Raw genomic sequence first — 27,273 nt, 5'->3', positions numbered from 1 at the left:
CTGAGCAGATTAAGCATTCACCGCAATCATCTAGGACAGATTTTAACCTGAACTTTGGAAGTTCTTGTATGAGTGCCTCCACAGCTTCAGTCTGCTTCGAGTCATATTCAAGTTAAGGATAGTTACTTAAATGCTTAACGTACTGAGAACAAAACGACAAGACTTGCCTGAGCAGGAGTCAAGTAAAGTCCAGGATGGTATGCAGCAGCATCTTGACTTATGTCTCTCATCTCTTAGAACATATTATAAGCTTCCTATTAAATTATTTCAACATTATCATAATTTGCAAATGTGATGGGTTGTTCTTTTATCATGATCTTTAGGATGAGCCTATTGATAAGATCAAGCACTGGGGTGATTTGGAGGAAGAGGAACAAGAGGAGGAGATGGATGAAGAGGAACTAGAAGACGGCATGGAATCGGTTGATACATTTTCGAGGTATTGTTTTGCTTTAAACTCTGAGGTGTATTTGTTTGCTTATTATATACTGTAATATCTTTTTTTCATTATTATTATTACTTTTTATTAAATACTAATATCCAAGTATGAAACTGAACGTTTTTCCCTTTTTCAGCACTCCAACTGGCACAGAGACACCGAATGCAATTGAAGCAGAGAAAGGAATCCGATAGGCCTCTATATCAAGTAGGAAAACCAATTTTAATTGATGTCGAGCAGTATTTTACTGTTAGCTTTTATTGGTTGGTTTTTTAATGCTGTCCTTTTAAAAAAAATCTGAAGGTACTTGAAGAATTGCTCCTGGAACAGTGTTGGGAACCACACACACATACGTTATTAAAACTGGTACTCAAGACAAGCCGGGAGCAAAAAGGGTAAGCAATCTATGTCGGACTTACCAAACATTTTGTTTATTAAAGGAATTGGTAGGCACTTTAAGTATGTTGTTGTCAAATACTTAATTGATAGTTCATGGTTGGTTGGAAATGAGGCTAAAACTTTAGAAGTAATTTGATCTATTGAGGTTGTTCGGTCATGTAGACCGTGTTAGTTTTGTATTGTCCAAGTATTGTGTGTTTTTGAGAATCATTGGTATTAGGTATAGACGTTTAGTTATGGTAGTGTCTTCTGACGCTTGCTATATGCATTTATTACGTCTTCGATTTTCGGTTTTATTTATAACAAGCGGCTAATTTATGCAATTGTGTAAATATGACCAGGTTTATTTGCTGATGAGGGGCAAAAGACAGATCGTGTGGATATCAGTTTACAGCCAGAAGAGCTGGAGGTCATGTAAGTAGTAGAACCACTACAACATGTGAGTTCAATAAGAAGATAAAAGCCATTGAAAAAATAGTGTTGTTAACTCTACCTACATTTTTGATTTTTGGAAGGTATGAGGAGGCAAGAGAAGAGGAGAGAAACTACGCAATAAGCCAGAGGACTTCAGTGACATGGTCGCCGAGGTAATGATTGAACTTAAGATATATATATATATATATATAACTGTTTTAATACCATTGATATGCACAGATGCAAGAAGTACATCAGATATGAATCATGCAAGCATGACAAAAGTCAGGGGAAGTATCACTAAGGCAGATCCATGATGATAGATTCTGATAAAAGGTTGGTGGATTTACTTAGTTACGTAACAGCAGATTTTGGTTGTAGTAGTTATGTAACTTTCACATTTACTCTCTTCATATTTAAATGCCTCTTTCGCTGCATTCATCGTCCCTTTAAGTTAGCCTTCAGGCACTTAAATCGCACAAACACAGCTAGGCTTTGCGGTCTCAGTAGCGATTGTGGTTTGCATTTTGTGCTCTCCGCAGGCCAGTCTCCCTTCACTACTTCTCTTTGATAAATTCCATTACATCTACGTAGAAAGCCGCATTGGTTCTCAGTGTCTCATGGATCCCATTACACCTTGCACTTGAAAAGGAACAAAACAAATTCAAGAAATAAGGAAGAAGAGCAGAAGTTGTGTCATGCTGTTTTGGTAAGTTTAATTTTCGGCTGTTGAATGTGACATGGATCTTCTTACTGATGAACTAATGCATTTTATTTTCTTTGTTAGGCTGCTAATCATTTCATGTGTATGGGTGCGAGCAAGGTAATTCTCGCTAATTGTATGCTTTTGTGCTTTGCATCATCCTGGTTATGCATGTGGAATTGGAAATCTTTTTATTCCTTAGTTGGTGCCTTCACCCTTCAGGAGTTGAAAAAAACCAAAATCTTCTACAACTTCAACTGGTGATCTTGGAATTGGGCTTGAACAGCTTCATCTAATGTCAAAAGTTAAGAACATTGCTTCTCTGCAGCTATATGGAGAGGAGCAAGCGAGTGTAATTTCAAGCAAACAACTTCACCATAGAACGCAGTTCATCACAATGCCAGTACGAATAAGAAGTCAGATCAGAAGATTATGTCCTTTTCGGGTCTCAGCTCTGTCTCTTCTTCCATAAGAAGATCAAAGAAAACGACGGCCATTGCACAAGTCGTTTATCTCTATAGTTTGGACTTGACATAGCGCTTCAGAGAAAGGGAATAGAGTTTTCATAAATCATTATCGTTTTTTTTTATGTTGCATTAGTTCTCAGCTAGGTCAATTTCTCAAATGAAAAATAAGTTTTTGAAATTAAGATACATATAAATGTACGTTTTAAACTTTGTCAAAATATCATAACAAATACATTTCTCTTTCCGTAATTGTTAAACAGCGATGTTGTTCATGTTTCATTTGCGGCTTCGTATTTCCTTTCTTTTTGTATTGTCTAAATTTATTTTTCCAAAAATTCTTGGTTCGTACACTACTTTTTCTCTGTATTTATTTAGCAAATTTTTAATCCATTCATAAGTCTATTTACTCTATTATCATCAAGATTATAATTAAAAAAAACAAAACACATACAGACAATATACAAAAATTAAAATACAGATAAAATATTTAATCTATTTTCTATTTCAAAAAGATATGTTACTTAAATTTCCAGTCTAAAAACCAGATAGATATAAATAACCAATTCAATGATTTAAGATTTGAAATCGCTTTTTTAATTTCTTGAACATATACATAATTTATCTATTTTAAAAATATTGAACATTATTATATAATATTATATTTTATATGTTTTTTTATTTGGTGTATGTTTTAAATTATTATCTTTTATTAAACTCAATATTGCACCATGAAATGAATAAAAATAGTCTCAGTTCTGAGACTATTATTCAAAAATCAACTCCAAAGAAAACTCCAAAACCTATAATAATACTTTGAAGTGCATTATCAAACAATTGTTATTTCGATGCATTTACTTATGATGATTTTTTGATCATTTTAAACTATGTTGAAAGTCATATATACAGATCGTATTATTAAATTTACAAAATATAACAGAAAATAACCTAAAATATTTTATTTTGTAGTGATAAGTACTATTATGTTTTCGCTTTACATAATAAAACATATTTTACAAAAAAAAAAAAAAGACTCTGTCTAACAATAAAGAAAAAATGAAATTAAATTCTCCGTTTTATATCAATAAACCAAGCACAAAACAATGAAAATATTAAGTTAAACTGGTCAAATAAAAATAAATCTCCCCAGTTTGATGCAATAATTTACATATGAAAAATATGATTAAATTTAAAATATAAATTACCATGAAAGTATGTGAAAATTATTACTCGCTTCAATATTTGAAACAAAAATTTACTATAACACCACTATTGATGTTGTTTGCAGCTTCAGAATATGACCAAAATAATACAAATCAAATCATTTTTAGGCATTATTAAAATCACACAAGAGTATAAAAGATCAAAACTAAATCAAAAAGCAATAAAAAAATCCAAAGAATCTTAATATGCTTTAATGTTGAAGACATTTTCCGGTTTATTAATTCTAAATTATGTTAAAATATTAAAAAGAATAAACATCAATAAAATTATTGAATAAAATAAAACATCAATAAAATTATTGAAGAAAATTTAGTGACCGACCAACCAAAAACACTTACGCAAATAATAACTTATTAAGTTAATATTGGGAAAATGAGCCATGCAAAAAGAAAAAAACAATACACTAAATATAAAATAAAACAAAAACTAATCAAAACATTATATAATTATACTAATTTAAAATACATAATCCGCGCGTAGCGCAGAAAAAGAATCTAGTGAATGTAAAGTCTGAATATTATTGATGTACAACGATGAATATATATACAAGAGAGTAGTTCCTAATGCAAAGGGGAATAAGCTTAAAGATAAGTACAAATATGTTAATGTTATAAACCATATGATGGATGTTCATAACCGGCCCATCCATAAGCCGGCCCAATACCTAGAGAGAGAGAGGCGGCCGCAGCAAGAGGAGAGAGAGAGAGAGGCGGCTAGGAGAGACAGCAAACCCTAGTTTTCTTTTACTTGTATTTGTATACTTTCCATATTTGTATCTTTCCATTTATCTCTTTGTAATTCTCATATATAATGGCACCTTATGTTATGAATAATAATAAGAACTTACAGATTCCAATCTCTTAAGTTTACAACACGTTATCAGCACGAAACTCTAAACAACCTGAGCCAAAACAAAAATCGCAAAACCCTAAACCTAATCGCGACCCGACGAACCCTAATCATCCGATCGCGTGTTTTGTTCCAGCTCACGTCCCCGATCAGCTCCAGCCCAAGGCGTTCCTGATCCTAGACGAACTCAGCCTCAGCTACCTTCCAGGACAGCTCGCGTTCCCGGACAGCAAGCGTCTCGTTCGCACCAGACGATCAAGCCGTTCGCGATCCGACATCAAACAGCTCGCGTCCCCGATCAGCCGCTCGTGACCTCAGCCTCAATCTGTTCGCAGTCAGCTCGTGTCCAGGCCAGCTCGCGTCTAGTCCAGCTCGAGGTTCATTCTTTGGTGGTCCGGTTTCAACAATCAACTAAGCTAAAAGGTAATTCGAAATCTAAGAACATATGAATCGAATTTGGATTGTTTGATAAAGAATGAAACCATAAAACCTAATCTTTATGATAAAAGACATAGGATAATAGATCAAACCCTAATGAGTAAATCGAAGCTCTAAAGTTTGATACCCTAAACCCTAAATCATGTTCCTACATGATTAAAACCTCAAATCGGATTTTACAAGTTAAAATCCGATAAACCCTAACCCAATATCTATAAACCCTAAATAATATAAGTATCAAAATTAATTATACTATAATTATCAAATCACATATTAAAACCCTAATCGAATATTTTTGAAATCAAAACTGTTTTCGATTTTGATCATTGAGGTTTTATATTTGATTGAATCTGATGCTATATTGCTAGAATTGTTTGACAGTTAAGTTGCTAGATTTATTATTATCATCCTGCTAGTTTAATAATTCTGATCTGTTTAAGTCTTGATTAAATCCAACCTGCTTGTTTTTATTAATGCTTTGATCACAGTTAGGATTGATAGATTTATTTTCTCATCCTGCTTGGTTAATTGTTCATCTGATTTAAAATTTATTAAACCGACCAGCCTGTTAAAGCATTGATTGAATCCGATAGGTTGCTAGCTTGCTTTGCTTATATAATCCGATAGGTTGATAGATTCATGATAAAATCTAATGTCTTGAGGTTTAAGATTGTATGCTAGGTTCGATTTTATTGATTGATCTGATTCGAAATCATGAAACCCTAATTCTAGTCCTAACCTTAATCCGCATATCTGAAACTTGAAACCCTAAATTCATTATGCTTATGAGTTCTATTAAATTCATTGATCTGATTATATGTTTTTGAGGTTTAATAAATTCGGATACTAGATAGATTATTTACACACGGTTTATGCTAAATACCAATCAGCCTTGAAACTGATTCATTGAAATTCATGCTTGAAATCTATATTCTAGTATTGCTAAAATCAGCCTTGAAACTAATTGAGTGATTAATTGAATCCATTTTTCCTAGTCTTGATAAACCATAATATTATGATCACATAGAAATAGTATTGCTGAGACTTGCTAGAAATTGACTGATTGATTAAATGCTTTTAAGATTGATAGTTTCATTGTTCTCACAAGGTTGAAATCCGAATTGATTGTTTTTAAGAATAAGGCTGCATGAAAAATTATACCTAAATATTGAGTGATATATGATTTGAGATGTCGAAAATCAACCTGGATTTTGCTGCCCTAAATCTCTCTGGAGATAATTATTTACAGCGGGCATTGGATACAAAGATTATCCTAAAGTCAACAAGACTTGGTGAATGTATCATAGAAGGCAATAATGCAAATGAGAAAGATTGATACAAGGCAATATTAATTATTCGCCATCATCTTATTGAGAGTCTCAAAGATCAGTATTTGACAATTGAGAATCCTCTAGACCTTTGAACAGAATTCAAATCGAGATATGATCACCAAAGAAAGGTGTTATTACCAAAAGCTATTGAGGAATCTCATAATCCAGGATTACAAGTCCGTGGATGAGTCTATTGCTAGCTAAGCCTCCAATACTGATGAGAAACAATGAATTGAGACCTCCTGGATCAACCCCATTACCTGAAGCAAATAAGGCCGCAAAGGAAAAGAAAGAATCCAAAGAATCTAACCACGTCCAGGATGATAAACCACACAACCATGGCCGTGGAGGATAGAAAGGACGTGGCCATGGCCACTATTATACATTTGGCTGTGGGAACCACTATGGCAAAGGCCGTGGGTATCAACCTAATTTGATACCATGGTCGAGGCAGAGACCGTGGTATATCCTTTAAACCACAAAGCTCGACCAAATCAGTGTGTCATAGATGTGGAATGGGGAACCATTGGGCTAAGATATGTAGGACTCCCAAACATCTTTGTGACCTCTATCAAGAGAGTCTGAAAGGGAAGAATCACGAAGCCCACTTGGTATATAAAGATGGTAAAGATGATTTTGACCATGAAAGAGATGATCCTACGGAATATGAAACTTCTGATTGCCTAAAAGAATAATGTTGATTTCGACTTCTGTGTTTGTTTTGCTTTTATACTTGCTTTGTTTTATCACTTTGAATTTATTTTATTGCTTTGTTTGCTCCGAACTTAATAAAAGGAATCAATGATTTTTTTCAAATATATAAGTTTATAAGAAATATAGTTGTGGGTATAGCCATTCTCATGATAAGCTACGACCAGATTAAAGAAATTTAATGATTTATATTCACTCATAGAAGCCCATTGAGTTTAAAAGATATGCGAGTGGTTTCCATATTGAAACAATGGGCAAAGGAAATAAAAAGTTCATTTTAGATATATAAAATTCGCCCAAGACCATAGAAAAATGGTCGAAACTATACTTGCATTCTCTACTGGTCTTTACTATGCCAAGATCAGGATGATAGAGGCTAAATGCCTGCGAAAAATATTCACTTTATGGCATAACTGGATTGGCCATCCTGGTTCAAACATGATACGAAATTGATATACAAATGGGCACACATTGAAAGAAATAAAGAGTTATCCCAAAGAATCTCACGTGTGTAGCATGTACACAAGGGCAAAGGATATAAGAGTGGTTTCCATATTGAAACAATGGGCAAAGGAAATAAAAAGTTCATTTTAGATATATAAAATTCGCCCAAGACCATAGAAAAATGGTCGAAACTATACTTGCATTCTCTACTGGTCTTTACTATGCCAAGATCAGGATGATAGAGCCTAAATGCCTGCGAAAAATATTCACTTTATGGCATAACCGGATTGGCTATCCTGGTTCAAACATGATACGAAATTGATATACAAATGGGCACACATTGAAAGAAAGAAAGAGTTATCCCAAAGAATCTCACGTGTGTAGCATGTATACAAGGGAAACTCATTGATAGGACATCACCAGTCAAAAAGACTAAGTAAATAATAAACTGGTGAATACATGTCTCAAGCGTTTAAATGATTATGGTATGTCCATGGAGGTAAGTGTGGACAATTCCGTGATACATGTCTATACCAAGTACGGCTTGGCCGAAATCTTTTATTAAACGCATACAGCTGATTGCTAGACCATTACTTATGAGGTCAAAACTCCCAGTCACAGCTTGGGCCACACGAAATTTACATGCATCTAAGTTAATATGCATCAAGCCATTTAATGAGCATAGATATTCCCCATCGATTAGATAACGGGTCAAGAGCCAGACATATCCCATCATAAGACATTTGGATGTGCCGTCTATCTACAAATTACTTCACCACAGAGAACTAAGATGAGACCTCAAAGGAGGATGGGGATATATGTTGAATATGATTCTCCCACAATTATTAAGTACCTTGAGAAAAATATGGGTGATCAGTTTGAGGTCTGGTGCACAAATTAGGGGGAGAAAGTAATAAGCTGGTAAAATAGTAAAAAAAAATTACATGGAATCATACATCCTTATATTGGCAAGATCCTCGGATTCAAGAATGAGATTTAGAAGTCCAAAAGATTATACAAAAGCTAGCTTAAACAATTGCCAGATTCCGTTACTGACTCGAATAGAATGACTAAGTCATATATACCAGCTGTAAATGCACCAAATTCGAATTGATGTTCAAGAAGGACACAATCAAGTTGCTACTGAGTCTAAGGCACGTTTGAAACGTGGTAGACCAATAAGTTTCAAAGATAAGATCCCTCGGAAATTAAAGAAAGGTGCTAATGAATCCGTGGACGAGGGAATCCTAGACATGGTCGATCCTAAGATGGACAAACTTAAAAGCCACGGCTGTGGATGAGGAAACCATAAACATGGTTGTACCTAAGGTGCCTAACAATGAGGCTTGGGACGCCAAGCTTCAGGGTACTGAAGGTCATAATGAAACCTCAATAATCTGGGACACAAATGGAACAAGAGAAAGAATGTCGACATTGATGATATATTTGCATGCAGTGTAGCACTTGAGATTATGAAATGAATGAGGATCATGAACCCACGTCCATACATGATTAGATCAAATGGAAAAGGGACATGGAGTTAAGTTCATTAAGAAAAGAGAGGTTTTGGTCCCATAGTTCGGACACCTCTAGATGTGAAACCAGTTGGACAAAAAGAGTCTTTGTGAAAGAAATGATACATGGCGAGATAGCAAGATATAAGGCACGGCCATATGCACAAGGATTCCACAAAGACCAGGGATCAATTATGAGGAGACATACTCTCTTGTGGTGGATGCAACAAACATTTAGATTCCTAACAAGTCTTGCTATAAAAGAAGAAAAATATACTTGCGGTTAAAGGATGTAGAAACCGCATACTTGTATGGTCCACTGGATGAGATATATATAAAAGTCCCAGAAGGTATTGAGTTGTCAAATGTAACAGGTTCTCGAGAACTAAAGTATACAAGTATATGTTAATGATATAAAATATCCTAGGAACCTCTGGAGATACTTTCAAACGATTATCTAAAGAAAGAGATTGAAATGAAAATTTGGGACAAACAAAGTTTTGTTTAGGATTACAAATTGAACATCTTAAAATATGGAATCCTTGTGCATCAAAAGACTTATAGAAAGGTATTCAAACGGTTTTAACATGGACCAAAGCTCGCCCATTGAGTTGTCCCATAAGGTCCCTTGGTCCGGACACAAACCCATTGTAAGTCCCAAGAAAAACATAGTCGTGAGTACCCCTGACTTGGACACGGATCCTTTGGTCCCAAGAAGGACAAGAAATATGTCCTTGGTCCGGTAAAGTCTCTTACCCAAGTGCCATTGGTGCCTTGATGTAATAGGCAATGGGTTTTAGCTCATGTTCGACCATGAGGCACTGGAAATAAAGACATACACGTCCCTTACCTTAAGTAATATTGGCTCCTTGCCTTGATGTATTTGTCATGTCATACACATCCGGACATGAGTATTGATGTAAACCTATTGTCTAGGTTTAGGTCATGTCCGAACATAAGGGACTGGGACACGATAAAATACATCCTATGTTACCTACAAGGAACTAAGAATTTGAGATTACATTATACTAACCAAAACCCAAAGAAGGGTTAATATGTTTTGATTGATACATGTTATGTCTTTGTAACGCGGTAGCACTACTTTACCTTGGTATTGAGACCATTAGTCATTGCGTCGATGAAGCTCAACCATCAGGTTGGGATGCGCTAACTTGAAGGACATATACAGAGGTACACATCAGGGGGAGTGATACATGTTGTACTCTTTTTCCTTCATCATGGTTTTGTCCCACTGGGTTTTCCTGATAAGGTTTTAATGAGGCAACATCCAAAGCGTATTACAAACTCTGAATGGTTATGACATCCAAAGAGAGTGTTATAAACCATATGATGGATGTCCATAACCGGCCCATCCATAAGCCGGCCCAATACCTAGAGAGAGAGAGAGTCGGCCGCAGCAAGAGGAGAGAGAGAGAGGCGGCTAGGAGAGACATCAAACCCTAATTTTCTTTTACTTGTATTTGTATACTTTCCATATTCGTATCTTTCCATTTATCTCTTTGTAATTTTCATATATAAGGGCACCTTATGTTATGAATAATAATAAAAACACCTTATGTTATGAATAATAATAAGAACTTAAGTTTACAACGGTCCTAGTAGTATATGTATTTATCCCAATAGCTAGGGAGTGAATCAGGCTCACGGAAACAATCAAACGCGGGAAAAAAGAAAAGCCCACACACGGAACTAAATAGGTCTCTTTTCGTTAGCACAGACTCCTTGAATTAGACGACTACACGCATTGGAAAAGATGTTGCAGCTTCTTACAGAGAATGCACCCAAAAGAGAATCATGACGGCAAAAACACACACACACAAAAGTCTTGATCAAGCGAAAATGGCATTGCGTTAGCAACTGCATCGATCATGGTTTGTAGGCAAGCGCGGTTGCAGTAGTTCAAGGGAAAACATCAATCAGTAATCAGACAATAGAGGGATGGTCTAAATAAAACACACCAAAGGTCTAAATCTATGTAGCTTGGATAGTCACGAAATGCAAGATTTGGTGAAAATGTTAAATCCTCTCATTGATTATTTTAGGTTGTTCGTTGCTGATTAACTGAAAAAAAGAGAATATTCAAACTACATCAGAACCTACATACTTCTCCCAAAATCAAATTCTAACAAAAGAAAATCTAAAAAACAAAACTGAGAAAAGCATCTTAGGCTTCAACTTTCTGATATCAATCATATATATGATCACACTCCAACTTTAAGAGACTCCACAAGTCAGCAAAAAAAAAACCCTCAACTAGAACCATCCATCATCATCGTCACCATCATCTCTACAGAATTAGTAAACAAATATGCATGATTACTTACAATACGAAATAGGTCAGAAAATCAAATCATGGGATTGTGAAAGATGATACCTTCTTCACCTTCTCGGCGGCATCCGAGACATTGTAGATATCTTCAGCAACTTCCTCACTAAAATAAAAAGCTGGATGCAGCAACTGTAGCCATGTAAACAAAAAAGCAAAGAATAAAAAATCAAAATCAAAATTCGAAAAACTGTATCAATATCAAAGAAGAAGAAGAGTTGGGACATACATTGATCTTTTTCTGAACCGCTCTGGGACGTTTCTTGGGTCGTCGCGGTGGTGCTTTACCCATCATCATCATCATATCATCTTCCACCTCTTTCTTCGTCAGCGTCGAGATGAAAGTGGACCTTATCGACGACGTATTCACTTTCTCCTCGAAAAACCCAAACCCTAATTCTATAAACGAATCCTCACAGTCTCCTCTTCTCTTTCTTAAATTCCACCTCTTCACCTCCGCCGTCTCTTCCGGCGGAGAAACCTCCCTTTCCTTCTTCGGCTGTTCTGATTCATCTTTCTCGTTCGTGTCCTCTTCCTCCTCTTTGTGTTCTCTAAAAATAGATTCTCTCACCGTTTTAATGTCCAACATCATCTTCTCCCTAAACTCTTCGATCCCTTCCTCCCCGCCTGAACCACCGTGAGGTTCGACCTTCACGCACCTCATAGTTTGCTGAGTTCCCCAATTCAAGTTAGGGAACCTGAAATTGTGGAGAGCCTTCTTCGTCGGTCTCTCATGCTTCCGGTCTCCCTCACCAGGTAACACCATTTATCGTCTCTAGTCTCTACGTATATCTTCTTCTCTCTTGCTTTCGATATTTGTTGTGGATGCTACGCTGCAAGAGAGAACGGAGAAGGAAGTTTCTTTTTATATGCGAGTGATAAAGCATATCAACCGTCCGATTGTTTGACACTGTCACTACAGCCGTTGATCTTAACCCACCGCCTAATCTCACAGATCGTAACTCGGGTTTATCTTGGGCCTCACCGTTTACAGTTAATTCTGGGCTTACTTGCATTACAGATTTTATTTATTTATTTATGAGGGGTTTATTAAGGTTAATTATACATATTGCCTTCAAACTTCGAAACCCCCTTAGTCCAGTGGTTTAGTAGTTTGATTAAAGGTTCATTAATGTTTCTACACAAGTAGATCTGGGTTTCGAATCCCAACCAATCATAGTTTGTAATAACATAATTAACCATGGACAAAAAAAATTTAACTTGGTGCATAAGGTAACGAGCATGTTAGTTTTGTAACTGAAGCAAGTACTAATATCTTGTTTATCACTGTATAACCATCAAGTCATAGCCTCGTAATCTGTTTTTTTTTTTTTTTTATTATGGAATATTGTTTTGGTCACTTTTTTGTCATCAATAAAATAGATTCAATCAAAAACCAAATCAAGAACTGTGTCCATGGGACCATTGACTCCAGACACGGCGTGCAAAATTGTTCATCCTTTTATTTTGAGTTTAACTGTTTAAGGTACATGTGTGATCACGAAAATGCTGACTATTTTCTTACATCTTCTAATCTCCTCTAGGTATATTGCAAAAACATGTTATTCATCTGATTTACAAAGAATCTTCGCCAGTGTTTTTATATCATTTATAAATTTATTTTAAGATAACTTATAGTTAGCTTAGATAATAGCGTTACTATTTTTGCGAATCATAAGTATGGAAGTTCGACTCCACCATTTAATTATCGAATGATATATGTTCTAATTTCAAAAAAGAAGTATCCCCGTCCAGTAAAACTTGAAGGCACGGTTATAATTCATTTCTTTGTCTATATTTCAATTCTTATATAATTTTAATGATATATTTTGTATTATGTTTTAGCACTTTCGATATTAATATATTGATTTGCCAAAATAAATTGAAAAAGACCAAAAAGAATATACTCATTGACAATAAAATGATGATTGAGAAAGAGAAACAATATATTTGTTCTTTGGGTATAATATTTCCAAATATTTTTGATTTGAAAGAAGATAGGCTATATAACAAACTGGGTTTACCAATTTTGTCAATATAGATATCTTGAGGAGAGAATACTTATAGCAAAGGCAAAAGGGACTTTATATATGAAAAGGAAGGGTACTAGTTTACCATTTATCTTTAAATAACAACATAAACTATATAGCAAAAAGTTCCTCCAACGGCTACTTAATACATAACACATATAATTGAGAAAGTAGGTTGTAAAAGGGACAACCGACCATGACTTTTTCACGTGTTGGATTGGCGCTCCTGAATAGATCTAAGAACTCAAAACTTTTCATCTGTTATAAATCTTGAACATTAATGTTCCTTCTAAGAAACCTTTTATTGGCCAAGAAAAACCATAAACTTTCAATCAAAATGTTCCAAAGGAGAAGGCCCATTTTTCAGAGAGTCTCAAATATACTAAAAGTCTCAATCTTGAGAAGACCAATCATCCCAAGACTCAAGCTTCCTATAAAACAAAGAAGATCAGCCAAGCGGGTCAAGCTCCTTCAACAATACAACTACAAGTTTCTTCAAGAGTCTCAGTTCTCACCTCTACGCACATCTGTTATCTCATACCGTAGGAAGCGAAACAGCATATCTAGGTTGGGTATTAAACACATTTTCAGTTTATTGTTTCTTTCACGGTGCATCGGTCGGTCTAGTGACGAGCATATTGTTGATACAATAACACACAATTGGATGGAGATGGAGCCTCTTCATTGTGTCCACGGAATTTCTTCTTCATCAAGGGATATTTGGCAATCCTTCGATTACTTAAGTGAAGATGATTCGATTGACTTGAAGGCGGAGAGATTCATCAAAAAGTTCTACGATGAGATGAGGTTGCAAGAGCGGGAATTTAGTTGTTAAGTGCTATAGTTTTTTTTTACGTCAGTTTAGTGCTATAGTGGCTTTTTTGAATTTTTCAATTGTTATTTTTGTGCTATTTTGATTTTCCACGTCATTTCTGTTATCAATTTTCTCCGCATCATATTTGAGATGGTGGCCAATATTTATTTTGAAATTTTTACATTCTAAGACACTTTTTGTCTTTCATATTACACAATCAGACACAATAGTCATGTGACACACTTTATCTGTCTGCAATGTCACATATACCCTCTAAACTAACCCAACCAGAGTTTGTCTTTAGCCATGGGTGTCATCAATTTTTTTAAAAAAAAAAATCAAAAGAGTATCAACACTCCCTCTTTTCCCCAAATCACAAAAACTAATTGATCTTCAATTCCTTCCTCTCCGCCTCATACTCCCCGTCTCGAATCTTAAGCCGTCAACACTCCCTCTCTTCGCCTACGCCGTGAACCATGAGGAAACCAAAGTCAAAGAAGAAGGTCTTAGTGGAGGACGAAGAAACGCCACCACAATACGAAGTCGGAGGTATTTCACTCTTCTCGCTGCTCTCGTTTTTTCCAAAATCCCAGAATCTTATTTGTTTTATATATGTAGATCCATCTTCACCGGACCTCCGTCTACCTCCTCGACTTTTCGCGACGGACCGGTTCCCCACCAGGCGTCATAACATCTATTCCTCTCCAGATCTACTCCCTTTTATTCGCAACGTCCTTCGCGACACGCCGGAATTTGAAACCATCCGTAGGTCCTGTTTCGGGAAACTCTTCGACCTCCCTGCTCGTCAATGCCCTGTGTCGTGTAAGCTGATCCACGCGTTTCTCACTCGTCAGCTTGTTTGTCTTCCAAAGAACACGCTTTGGTCCGCATTTGGTGGTTTTCCTTTCCGATATGGTCTTGAGGAATTTGGCACTGTCACGGGCCTCCCTTGTGGTTCATACCCTGAAAGATACAATCCCAAAACCGGTAAAGCTATTGTCGCCGGCAAAGATAGAGTATGGAAGAGACTTTTTGGGAAGAAAAAATTTGTGACGATTGCTGATCTTTGTCGGATGCTTGAGACCGACAAAGATATGGATGGGTGGAAAAAGATACGGATTGCTCTCATTATAATCGTCGACGGAGTTCTCATCGCTCACAGACAAGAAGCACGCCCCACTCCTCGTTATGTTAGGATGGTTGAAAACCTCAAAACATTTCTTGCTTTCCCATGGGGTAGAGAGTCTTTCCTCAAGACCATCTCATGCATGAAACCGCCGAGTTTTGTCCCCAAGAAATGTGAGGATCCTGTTGCTACACTTGTCAAGACGCTCAAGCAGCGCAGTTTCAGATTACAAGGCTTCCCACTTTCACTTCAGCTTGTAGCATTTCGTGCCATCCCCCTGCTTCTGGATTATATACCGGCTCCATTAAACAACCTCACCTTGATGGACTTGGAAGATGGTACTCTACCACAGCACAAGTCAATCAATGCCATCCACATCCGACGCGTCGAATTTGACCCCAATGTAAGTCTAAAACCTTTGTATTAAACTAACTCCAAAATGTATTTTTTAATCTAATCATTTTACAAAACTAAGATGCTTTTAAATTTTCTCAGCTGGTAGTCACTCCTATTATACCCATCGAAAGTGAGCCACAATCAGGATGGGGTCTGTTTCCAGACGATGCGAAGGACGACAATGTTCTCTACTTGGAAAAACTTATAGCTGGTCAACATTCCTTCAACAAACATATGTGGCATGGCGGGGTTACATCTGAGCCTATCATCAAGAAGCCAAAGATCCATGTCAAGAAGAAGGCTGCTACTATTAAGCAATCTCTAAAAACAAGACAGCCGTCTGCAAAGAAGCAAAGGCGTATAAGTTCCTACTTTACACGTTCAACCACCCAAAGCTTCACCAACGTTCAACTTACGGAGATGGTGATCCAACTTTCAACGCAAGTGAAGCAGCTCAAACGCGAGATGAAACGTAGGAAGAAGCGATCTCATGCAAGGCTATCATCTTTCAACAAACTTTTATCTCGTCGCAAGCAGTCCAACACACCACCCCACACTCCAGAACCAAGTCATAATCAGGTGAATTGCAAAGAACACACTTTTTGCCACATAAATAGCTTTGTGTTTTCACCACTAACAAAGAATTCATTTTTGGCTGCAGGATGATGCCCCAATGGAGACAGATGACTTGCCTCAAACGACATCCCCTATAATCAGTCAATACGAAGCTCAACTACATCGCGATTCTGCAGATGATCATCTTGCTAGTTCCCCTGTAACCGACCACTGCATCCACACAGAGAGTGTCCACGTTTCACCTAACCACAACAACACATGTGTCCACACATCTCCTGACCACAACGATGACAGCAGACAAGTCTCCCCGGTTTTTAATCAAACTCCTCAGCCTAGTCAGGTGATCACCCACCCCAATGATGATACAGATGACTACGACGAGCCACCTCGTACGCCAGTCAGTGTGCAACCTCCTTGGGATGAGCTCAACTCAGTAGTCTACGATAAGAGTGATCACCCCAACTTCGTCATCTCGTTCTCAAACACACACAACACGGGGCATTCCTTCTAAATGTTGGTGCGGGTCGAACCTGACTATCTTTGCTGCTCAGACCAAAGAAAACTTATACCGCCGGTTCTACAGATGCGAAATCGCCATCAAGGTATCTTCCGACTTTCTCTCTATCCGTCAATTACCATACTATTAATAACACTTAAAGAGTTCTTGCACCTTACAAATGCCAGAGGCAATCTGAGCACCACCTTTTCAAATGGATAGACGAGGCCATCATCGACGAGATTCGAATGGTTGATAAAAAGGTCACCCACCTTCAGTCCGATTTTGAATCATTCAAGACGACAATAACTATGCGACTTCATGAACATGGCAGACATATTGACGAGAGCCTCCTGGAGATGAAAAAGATTTTTCAAGACCAAACTATCCTCCTCGAAGAGTTAAGAAACAAATCAACCTTGGTTCTGGATGTTAAATCCCATTCCCCTCTCCTCAACGTGGCTGCTGCTGCCATTGCTCTAGGTACTTTGGCGTGGTTGTATGCAAAATATACCAGCATCTGATTCTATGTCCCTAGCGTGGTTGTATGGCCATAACTAATGTTCCTCTGTTTTCATTGTCCCCACTAGTTCAATTAACTAATGTTTCTCTTAATTGGTTGTTATCATTTCCAAAACTGCTGCTTAATTACACAAATATTTCCAATGCTTCTTCAATTTATGAGTTCGATTCTAAGGTTTTCCTTTTAAACTTTACATACCAACACTCTCTGTCTCAACGACTATTATACACTCATGCCATTTGTTGGAAACTCCCATCTAAACAAAACAAGTTTATAAATCTGCTGTCCACATCCACAGATTTGATTCTATTAGTTCAATTTTGCTTAACAATAACAGCAGTTTGATTAGACCACCCTTAATAAGGAAGCTGCTCCAAACCGACACACATTCAAACAACCAACATTACGTTACAAGCTATTAATAACGGCCCTCCCGTGTGGTTCAATGGACCAAAATGTTTTTACAAATGCTGACCACATCCACAGATTAATTTCTAAACATTTCTAATTTCTATTAGTTCAATTTTCCTTACCAATAAACATTTTTCCGAGTACACCACCCTTTAACAAAATAACGTTTCCATGATTCAGTTCAACAAAAACTCTCAACAAAACTACTTCCCAAATAAAAGGAAGCACCTCCAATCAGACAACCCACAAACACAAGGTTTCAAGCAATTAATAAGAAGTTCCAAAAAAAAATTGCCTTGATCGAACAACATTACATTTCCAAATGAATCCCTCCTACGACAACCTTAGATAGGCACACTGCAGTTAGTCCTGTTGTGTCCTTCCTCCCTGCACCTACCACATTTGTTCTTTGTAACTTTCTTCTTAGGCGCCTGCAGTGTCAATCACAAGTCAGTTAACTACCTTCATAGGGAAAATTTACAATAACTCGCCTAATAAGTTCTTAACATCTCACCCTTACCTTCATAGGGAAAATTTACAATAACTCGCCTAATAAGTTCTTAACATCTCACCGCCTCCACTCCAAGGATTAGCATCCTCCGGCATCTCTTCTTTCGCTTTATCTTCACCACCTCTACCACCACCCACCTCCACATAATGGTCAAAACAACTTTTTGTGTCACAAAAATAAGTACGAGCCCCTTTCTTCTTCGTTAGACCCTCAACAATCTCTTCCTCATTGTAAACAACATTAACAGCAGCAGAACCACCATAATCTCCAGCTAGTAATGGTGACCAGAACTCCTTATCGTAACCTCTAGGCCTCACAGAAATCTCGTCCACTTCAAAGTTCCCTTCTTCATCTGTTGCAAAGCTAAAACCACTCTCATCATCGCCTAAGCTAGTCCCTCCTTTACCACCCTCACTCATTATTGTCTCCTCTAATTTCTCCACTTCCCTAACCAGTTCATCCTCATCTGAAATGTCGATTACTCTGATTTTTTTGTAAGGGGATGTCACGTTACGCTTCTTTGAAGAACCACAAGCAAAATCCCTCATGCCTCCTAAACTAGCCGCCTTTTCTGAGACAAATCCCAACCCTGAGCCCGATTCACTGTTCATTACTCTGTTTTTTGACGCAGCAGATGAGACATAACCCTTCTTCGAGGAAGCAGATCCAAGATCCCTCTTCTCCACGAAACGCGCCGCTTCTGGTGACACAAAAGCCATCCCTGAGTCGTCCACAACCTCGGTGTCCACGCAATCTGTTTTAAGTTCAAACTTTGCAAACAGATTCATCCCCCCTTTCACTTTCTGATGTTCGCAGAAATACTTCACCGCACCATGGTTGGTTATCAGAACCGGTGGGGTCCTAATCCCGGTCGCAAGTTCGAAGCTTGTGGGTGGCCAGTAACTTAAACTCACACGGTAACGCTCCTCATCGAGTTTAAACTCACGCAGAACATTCCCCTCAAGCTCCTTGCACCCAATCCCCTCGTAAATCTCAACAATACGACCCATCCTGTTTTTCTCGATAACAAAATCCCACGTCCCAACATCGCTACAAAACCAATCACCACTTAAAACCATGCAGGTTTCCTCCATCGTCAAAACCCTTCACCAAGCTGGCGGCGGAAAACCTCAAAACACAAGACTCTCAATCACCTTTGTGAACAAACGTAGTGCAGATGGGGCTGCTTCCGTAGAGAAAAAGACAAAATAACAATTCATTTAATACCAATCTCTAGCTCAGCTCTCCATCGCCCTCAGATCTTCCTTCATCCAACGGCTGTTGCTGGTACCTTTCCCCCATAAACCAAACTTAATAACTTCTACAAAACGCAGACCTGTACGGTCGCTTTCCAGCTGGGGAGATATAATTAAAAAAAAACTGACTCAACCTTTGTCTCAGTTAAGGAAGCGAGGGGCACAATGGTCCGAACTCAGCCCAGAAACTAGACAAAGTGTCCCTCCAGCAAGTTGTGTCTGATTGTGTCAAAAAAGACAAAAAAGTGTCCCAAACCGTTATCAACTCATTTATTTTGCTCAATTCGGGTATTCACTATTTAAGTTATCGCTCAGTTTAGTCCCTCCTTTACCACCCTCACTCATTATTGTCTCCTCTAATTTCTCCACTTCCCTAACCAGTTCATCCTCATCTGAAATGTCGATTACTCTGCTTTTTTTGTAAGGGGATGTCACGTTACGCTTCTTTGAAGAACCACAAGCAAAATCCCTCATGCCTCCTAAACTAGCCGCTTTTTCTGAGACAAATCCCAACCCTGAGCCCGATTCACTGTTCATTACTCTGTTTTTTGACGCAGAAGATGAGACATAACCCTTCTTCGAGGAAGCAGATCCAAGATCTCTCTTCTCCACGAAACGCGCCGCTTCTGGTGACACAAAAGCCATCCCTGAGTCGTCCACAACCTCGGTGTCCACGCAATCTGTTTTAAGTTCAAACTTTGCAAACAGATTCATCCCCCCTTTCACTTTCTGATGTTCGCATAAATACTTCACCGCACCATGGTTGGTTATCAGAACCGGTGGGGTCCTAATCCCGGTCGCAAGTTCGAAGCTTGTGGGTGGCCAGTAACTTAAACTCACACGGTAACGCTCCTCATCGAGTTTAAACTCACGCAGAACATTCCCCTCAAGCTCCTTGCACCCAATCCCCTCGTAAATCTCAACCATACGACCCATCCTGTTTTTCTCGATAACAAAATTCCACGTCCCAACATCGCTATAAAACCAATCACCACTTAAAACCATGCAGGTTTCCTCCATCGTCAAAACCCTTCACCAAGCTGGCGGCGGAAAACCTCAAAACACAAGACTCTCAATCACCTTTGTGAACAAACGTAGTGCAGATGGGGCTGCTTCCGTAGAGAAAAAGACAAGATAACAATTCATTTAATACCAATCTCTAGCTCAGCTCTCCATCGCCCTCAGATCTTCCTTCATCCAACGGCTGTTGCTGGTACCTTTCCTCCATAAACCAAACTTAATAACTTCTACAAAACGCAGACCTGTACGGTCGCTTTCCAGCTGGGGAGATTTAATTAAAAAAAAACTGACTCAACCTTTGTCTCAGTTAAGGAAGCGAGGGGCACAATGGTCCGAAGTGTCCCTCCAGCAAGTTGTGTCTGATTGTGTCAAAAAAGACAAAAAAGTGTCCCAAACCATTATCAACTCATTTATTTTGCTCAATTCGGGTATTCACTATTTAAGTTATCGCTCAGTTTAAGACTATGAATTGGTTTAGGTATTAAGGTTTGCCGGTGGCCCTCTAGTGAGTATTCAAAAAAAAATTTATGGCCGTCGGCTAATTACCCTTAGCTACTTTATCGGGCCTTCTAGACTTCTAGTTGTGGCATATTCGCAGAGTCCATATATTATACACAGGATATGTAACATACACGCATGCAGACGTTGGTGAAAACAAAAAAAGGAAGAGGCGATGAAGCAACGAATGAGAGATCGACAAGAATTTTACATCTCTATTAACCACTTTTGCGTCGTAATGTGTTCTGAAAATGGTAGGACAGTCTTGTGCGCTGGTTCACTTTGAGTGTCTTCCATCCAAGACGTACTTGCACTAGTTATGTTTTAAGTTTTATTGGGTCATCAGGCCACTTCAATTTTTAGCAAAAAGAAGAAAAAAAAAACAGGCCACTTCAGTTGCAAAAGGATGACTTTTGAGGGCCCACGACTTATAAAAATGAACTAAAACGATCACGCTTGGATTGTGTCTTGATTGAAAATCATAGATATTTTGCTTGGATTGTGTCTAAATACAAGCAATCAATTTGTTAAACTCGAACGGAGAAAGGGGCATGTTTTGGTCACTCAGCTCGAATCAACTTATCTAATTACGGTCAATAATCTTCTGTTTTTATTTTTTCATTAAAAATGTTGTCCAAGTCACATTAGAAACAATTCATATCTTACTCAAATTTTAGATATTTTAGATTCCAACTTAAATTCCCAATTATTATGAATTTTACTTATAGTTTCTTTATTTCTACGTTCAAATAGGTCAGTGGTAATTTCCATAGGATTTCCACTTTCAAGTTTTCATTGAATGCTCTATTCAAATCCATATACTTCAATTGCGTTAAGTGTATATCAAAGCTAGTACTATCCCATTGATAGAGAACCGGCAAACTGACTTGTGACCCAAGTTTGATCTTTCACATGGGACATAAAGTTCTTTTTTGTGGTAAAGGGTATTATTTCTAAATCCATGAAAATGATACAAGCCGTGACTACTGAAAGTCATAGAGTTTTTTTTTTTAAAAGAAAGTCATAGAGTTTTGAAAGACAAAGTAAAGAGATATAGAGGTTTAAGGCCTAACCCTAGAGTGATTAAAGGTCAAGGGGCCAAACACCATGGTTTACCAAAAAACAAACAAAGATAATACTACGTCAACCGTTTAAATGGAACGTATGAAAGCTCATTTTGGTTGATTTCAAATTCCTAATTCATGTAACTTTCTCGTCTGTTAATCTAATTTCTAACTATAAAGAATCTTGAATAAAAGGGTAAAAGGCTTATCCCGACAAGATCTAGTAGTACTTTATTCGTATCATATATATTGAATTCCTCCATCGACATATTTGTTGCAAAAGGTTTTTTTTTTGGCAACACGTTGTTGCAAAACGTTTATAAAGAAAGGAACTTTCTTCGGGGTATACAAGCTATAAACTCACTGAGAACCAATGAGACTTCGACAAACCTCCACAGCAACTTTTCCATTTCCATATCTCACGTCAACGAAAATCAAACCCTAGGAATTGTTACTTTTTTTTTTTACTTTCTCATGTCCTATCATGTTTCTTAGTGCTTGTCCCTAACCTACCAAAACCTCCAGGCTCCAACGCACTTCGAAATTACCTCATGGCTTCTTTTGAATTCGATGTCTTACATCTATCTAAATGCATGAAAATATGGAAAATAATTACAAATTGTAACTGCAATAGATATGGAAAGTATTTTTGGGGGTCAACCTCTAAAAAAATTATTTTAAAATATCAAGTTTAAAAATTTGTACCATATCGAAGTACACAACCATATATAACATGTATATATGGAATATGTTCTGTATGCAAGAGTTATAAACAACTGTCTCTTAAAAAAGTTATATCCTTAGACCACCTCCAAAAGAGGTTCTGGTTATCTCAGTTATTAAAAAACAAAACTTAATAAAAAAATGGAAAACATTTTTCTTTTTAAAAAAAAAAATTATAAGAAACTCTTCAGAAACAACAGAGAGACTTGTTTTTTATTAGTGGTCAAATTTTAAGAAAATATTATAATATAATTATATTTCTTAACTATTAATATAACTAAGTAAGAAAACCGTGCGATATCGCACGGAACTCATTTTACAAAAATGAACCAAAATGAATTCGTACGATATCGCATGGAAACTCATTTTGTAATTTTTATTTGCCACATTTTATATAATGGCACTTGGGAAAATACATGTGTTGCAAAAATATCTTACGGACAGCTATATTCATTTATTGATAATATTAAAAGTCTATATTCTATTTATAGATTTGTTGTAATAAAATTACAAATACATATCAATACCAAATAAGATACATGTCTAATCATTTATTAAATTTATAATGTAATTTATGAAGCTAAGAGATCTACTTTGGTAATGATTTGTTTGAAACCATATAAAAATGTATGTACATTCAAAAAATGATTACATTAAGAAAAAACATAGTTATAGTTAGGAATGAATCTTTATAGATGAAAAATGATAAGTCATATTCCAAAACGTAGAGTTATACTTATTGTAATACTTATTTAATAATGCTAAATAAATTTGGGGAAAATTACATGTTTACCACTCTCATGCTACAATTTTTCATTTTTACCACCACTAAAAAGATATTTTCAAAAATACCATATTCATTAAGTGGCAAAAGACTCTTATGCCCTTGTTCTTTATATATATAATAAATAAATATTTAAATAAATAAAAATCTAAAAAAATAAAAATAATTATTTAAATTTTTTTCGAATTATATTATTTCGAAATTCAAACCATAAACCCTAAAACTCAACTCTAAACCCTAAACCATCAATCCTAAACCCTATTTTTTTTAAATAAGAACCCTAAACCCCGAAACATCAACTCTAAACCCTAAACCCCGAAACATCAACTCTAAACCGTAAACCCTAAACCTTCAACTCTAAACCTTAAAATATCAACTCTAAACCCTAAACCCTAAACCATCAAATCTAAACCCTAAACTATCGACACTAAACCCTAAACTATCAACACTAAACCCTAAACCCTAAAAAGTAAACTCTAAACCCTAAACCCTAAACCCTAAAAAATTAACCCTTGACACTAAAACATCAACTCTAAACCCTAAACCTTCAACTCTAAACCCTAAACTCTAAATCCTAAGCCCTAAACCTTAAACCCTAAACCCTAAACCCTAAAACCCTAGAGTTGATGTTTTAGGGTTTAAATTCGAAGGCTTAGGGGTTTAGGGTTTAGGGTTTACGTTTAGGGTTTAGAGTTGATGTTTTAGGGTTTAGATTTGAAGGTTTAGGGTTTTAGGGTTTAGGGTTCGATTTTCAGAAAAATATAGGTTTTAGGGTTTAGGGTTTATGTTTAGGGTTTAGAGTTGATGTTTTAGGGTTTAGATTTGTAGGTTTAGGGTTTAGGGTTTAGAGTTGATATTTCACGGTTTAGGGTTTAGAGTTGATGTTTTGATGGTTTAGTGTTTAGAGTTGATGATTTAGGGTTTAAAGTTGATGTTCTAAGTTTAGATTTATTGTTTAAGGTTTACGTTTAGGGTTTAGAGTTGATGTTTTAGGGTTTAGATTTGAAGGTTTAGGGTTTAGAGTTGATGTTTCATGGTTTAAAGTTTAAAGTTGATGATTTAGGGTTTAGAGTTGATGTTTTAAGTTTAGATTAATTAACCTTATGTGTTTTTTTGTCAAAGTTAATCAAAAGGTTATAAATGCCTTTTACCCTTCATTAAAGGTGAGGGTAAAAGTGGTTAGTGTAAACATGAAAAGTGATACTTTGAAAATGGTATTTTTGGCAATTTCCCATAAATCTGTTACTGTTTTAGTGTTTTTATAATTGCAATATTTTTTCCTCATGTTGATCTAAATATTTTTAATGTTTGAAGTAAAAAACCACAGTAAAAAATCTACAATGGTAAACCATTAATTTTTAATATTTTAGTACTTATTTTTATCAAGTTAGATCACTTTAATTTCAATATTTTAGCTTTCAGAAACTTTTTTGATTAAACATAGATTATTCCGCCCTAAAAGAAAATCCAAAAGAGTTATATGTAATTTAAGCTAATTGGAGAAAATTAGGCTCTAACTTACAGCGGAAACAACAAGAACAAACAACATACAATCAAAACTTTAGGACTGAATTTATTAATACCATTTTCATTATATTTTTTTTAATTACTTAATCTTTAAAATAAGTTTATTTGAAAACATAAATGTATGTTATTTATTTGCATAATCTTTAAAATAATTAGTATATTAACTTATTCGATTACAAGATATGATTTTTTTTTAAATTTAAATAAATGTATTTTAAATATATTTTAAATTATTTACATATTTAATCGTTTACAAAACATATAATAAAAATTTATAAAATTTATAAGATTTTGTTGCAATGAAAAATAAATATTTACAATCAAATTAAAAGATATGAAAATATATTTTGAATTAACTAGAATTGATTTGATGTTGTTATCTTTAATAAAATTCTAGATTTTAATAGCATATTTTGTAAATAACACGTAAAATAAAAGTTATTCTATAGTATAGTTCTATTTTAGTAGATTAGATGATTTTATAAACATATTGTAAATTGAGTCGTAATTCATTATAATCTTGATAGTTCTATGATAAAAATATTATCACAAACCACTAAATATATTATATGTATGTCCATATGTTACAACTTTGAAATATATATATATATATATATATATATATGAAATCAATTCCAGATTAATCGCTAATTAAGTAATAAAGCTAACCAAGTTATCTTGGCATAGTGGTAAAAGGGCTCAAGTTGAAGCTTCCGATCTAGGTTTGATTCACTTTGACCACTTAGACGTACTGTATTGATGGATTAGTTGTGTACTGGATGCAAGTCTTTGTGTGATTAATCTTTGGATCCAGAAAATTTTTGAGGTCTCCTATCAATATATATATATATATATATAGACATATATACTATTATATTTTAATTTTTCTCTTAAATATTTTTATCTGCAAAATTGTGGATAACCACTTAGTTATACTACTATCTAGGAAGAATCTTCTAAAGATAAGAAAAGCTGATGCTCTTGTAAACTACTCTATAATTTGTTAAAATTGAAAATTTGAGAAGAAAATTTTTATCTTATACAACTACAAAGATTTAGTATATACTAGATTATGTTACGAAAATTTTATAATTATCTTAAATTAATTTATTTTAATATATATGATGAGAAACTGACAATTGTGTATATTGGAATTTTATCAATTTTAGGTATATTTTTGTTGAAGGCATATTTAAACTGAAAATAATAATCTACATAACTAAACTGTATAATAAATAATCTTTAAATTAAGACTCAAGTTTAATTATATCCTTAAATCATATTTAGTAATCCATATTTAGGTATGTTTATAAATAATATTAATACATTATTGCATACGTTACAAAATTTATTAGAAATTTTATAATTGTTTTTTTAAGGAAAGAAGAAAATATAGTTGTCTCATTATTTTAAGTATATAAAAGAGAAAGCTCCAAGAAAATATACCACTTATGGTATATTCACTTGTGTCATAAACGAATTTTTTTTTTTTTTTTGCTAAAACATAAACGAATTATTTAAACATAGTTTTAAAATACTTTTTGTTTTGATAGTCACTTTTGTTTTAATACTTAATACTTATTTTATATTTGTGAATACTAAAACAATTTACTTGATACTTGATTTGTCAAAGACGAAAAATTAATTTACTGGTCAAGTATGGACTAAATAACGTAATTGTACTCAGCCCTAATGCTAGCTGTGTCATATCGCTTCTATTTTTTCAACCAGTAGAAAACCTCTAATGCACTACAGAAACTTGATCGCCAATCAAATCCACAGTTGTTAATCCAATGGCTTCAAAAGTCAAAACAGCTAAATCATTTTCAATGGTCGGCCATTTTATATATCAACGTAACCCAATAAATCATTTCACTTTATGCCGTGATTCTTAAAATATAACTAGATCTCGATCCGTGTAACCGCGCGAATTTTTGTTTTCATTTATTTTTATATAAATATTTTGTTTTCAATTTTAATTCTAAACTGGTATATATTTTAATATATATGTGTCTATCAATTTTTAAAACATAATAAGTTTACGGTATATTTTTTTCATTGAATAGATTGTTTCAAACTTTCACATATATTTGTATTTTCTTCTATATATATATATATTTTTCGGATTATTATTTCATTATTAAAATCGTAACTATATATATAAAGATTAGTAAAATATTGTTTTATTATCATATTCAAAAATATTGTAATATTTAACAAATTTATAAAGCTTTTAAAACA

The 27,273-nt window shown here is 35.4% G+C and overlaps 2 protein-coding genes and 1 long non-coding RNA gene across 4 annotated transcripts; 2 read left to right on the top strand and 1 right to left on the bottom strand.

Moving 5' to 3' along the window:
- Nucleotides 1–60: 60 nt before the first annotated feature.
- LOC106409808 lies at nucleotides 61–2,679 on the top strand. Its single transcript, XR_002659574.2, has 9 exons — nucleotides 61–197; nucleotides 324–439; nucleotides 576–646; nucleotides 743–834; nucleotides 1,180–1,252; nucleotides 1,354–1,425; nucleotides 1,493–1,961; nucleotides 2,040–2,075; nucleotides 2,178–2,679. It is a non-coding gene; the product is annotated as an uncharacterized LOC106409808 (long non-coding RNA).
- An 8,622-nt stretch (nucleotides 2,680–11,301) lies between these two features.
- On the bottom strand, nucleotides 11,302–12,043 carry LOC106408344. The gene is made up of 2 exons (XM_048759894.1): nucleotides 11,507–12,043; nucleotides 11,302–11,409 (listed from the first exon to the last, which is right to left on the bottom strand). The coding sequence occupies exons 1-2, from the start codon at nucleotides 12,041–12,043 to the stop codon at nucleotides 11,302–11,304; spliced, it is 645 nt and encodes a 214-aa protein (XP_048615851.1).
- Nucleotides 12,044–12,522: 479 nt separating this feature from the next.
- LOC106408343 lies at nucleotides 12,523–16,364 on the top strand. 2 transcript variants are annotated; one of them, XR_007324751.1, is made up of 2 exons: nucleotides 12,523–14,670; nucleotides 14,740–16,364. XR_007324751.1 is itself a non-coding variant. In XM_048760139.1 (2 exons), the coding sequence occupies exons 1-2, from the start codon at nucleotides 14,598–14,600 to the stop codon at nucleotides 15,672–15,674; spliced, it is 1,008 nt and encodes a 335-aa protein (XP_048616096.1). In that variant the 5' UTR covers nucleotides 14,140–14,597; the 3' UTR covers nucleotides 15,675–16,364. The 2 variants fall into 2 exon arrangements, 1 of the variants encoding a protein (XP_048616096.1); XM_048760139.1 differs by having other exon boundaries at nucleotides 14,140–14,670.
- Nucleotides 16,365–27,273: the final 10,909 nt, after the last annotated feature.

This window comes from Brassica napus, chromosome C6, assembly GCF_020379485.1.
Source record: "Brassica napus cultivar Da-Ae chromosome C6, Da-Ae, whole genome shotgun sequence".
Classification (NCBI taxonomy): Eukaryota; Viridiplantae; Streptophyta; class Magnoliopsida; order Brassicales; family Brassicaceae; genus Brassica; species Brassica napus.
Note: the sequence above shows the minus strand (reverse complement) of the source record. Positions and strands in the feature narration are given on the sequence as shown.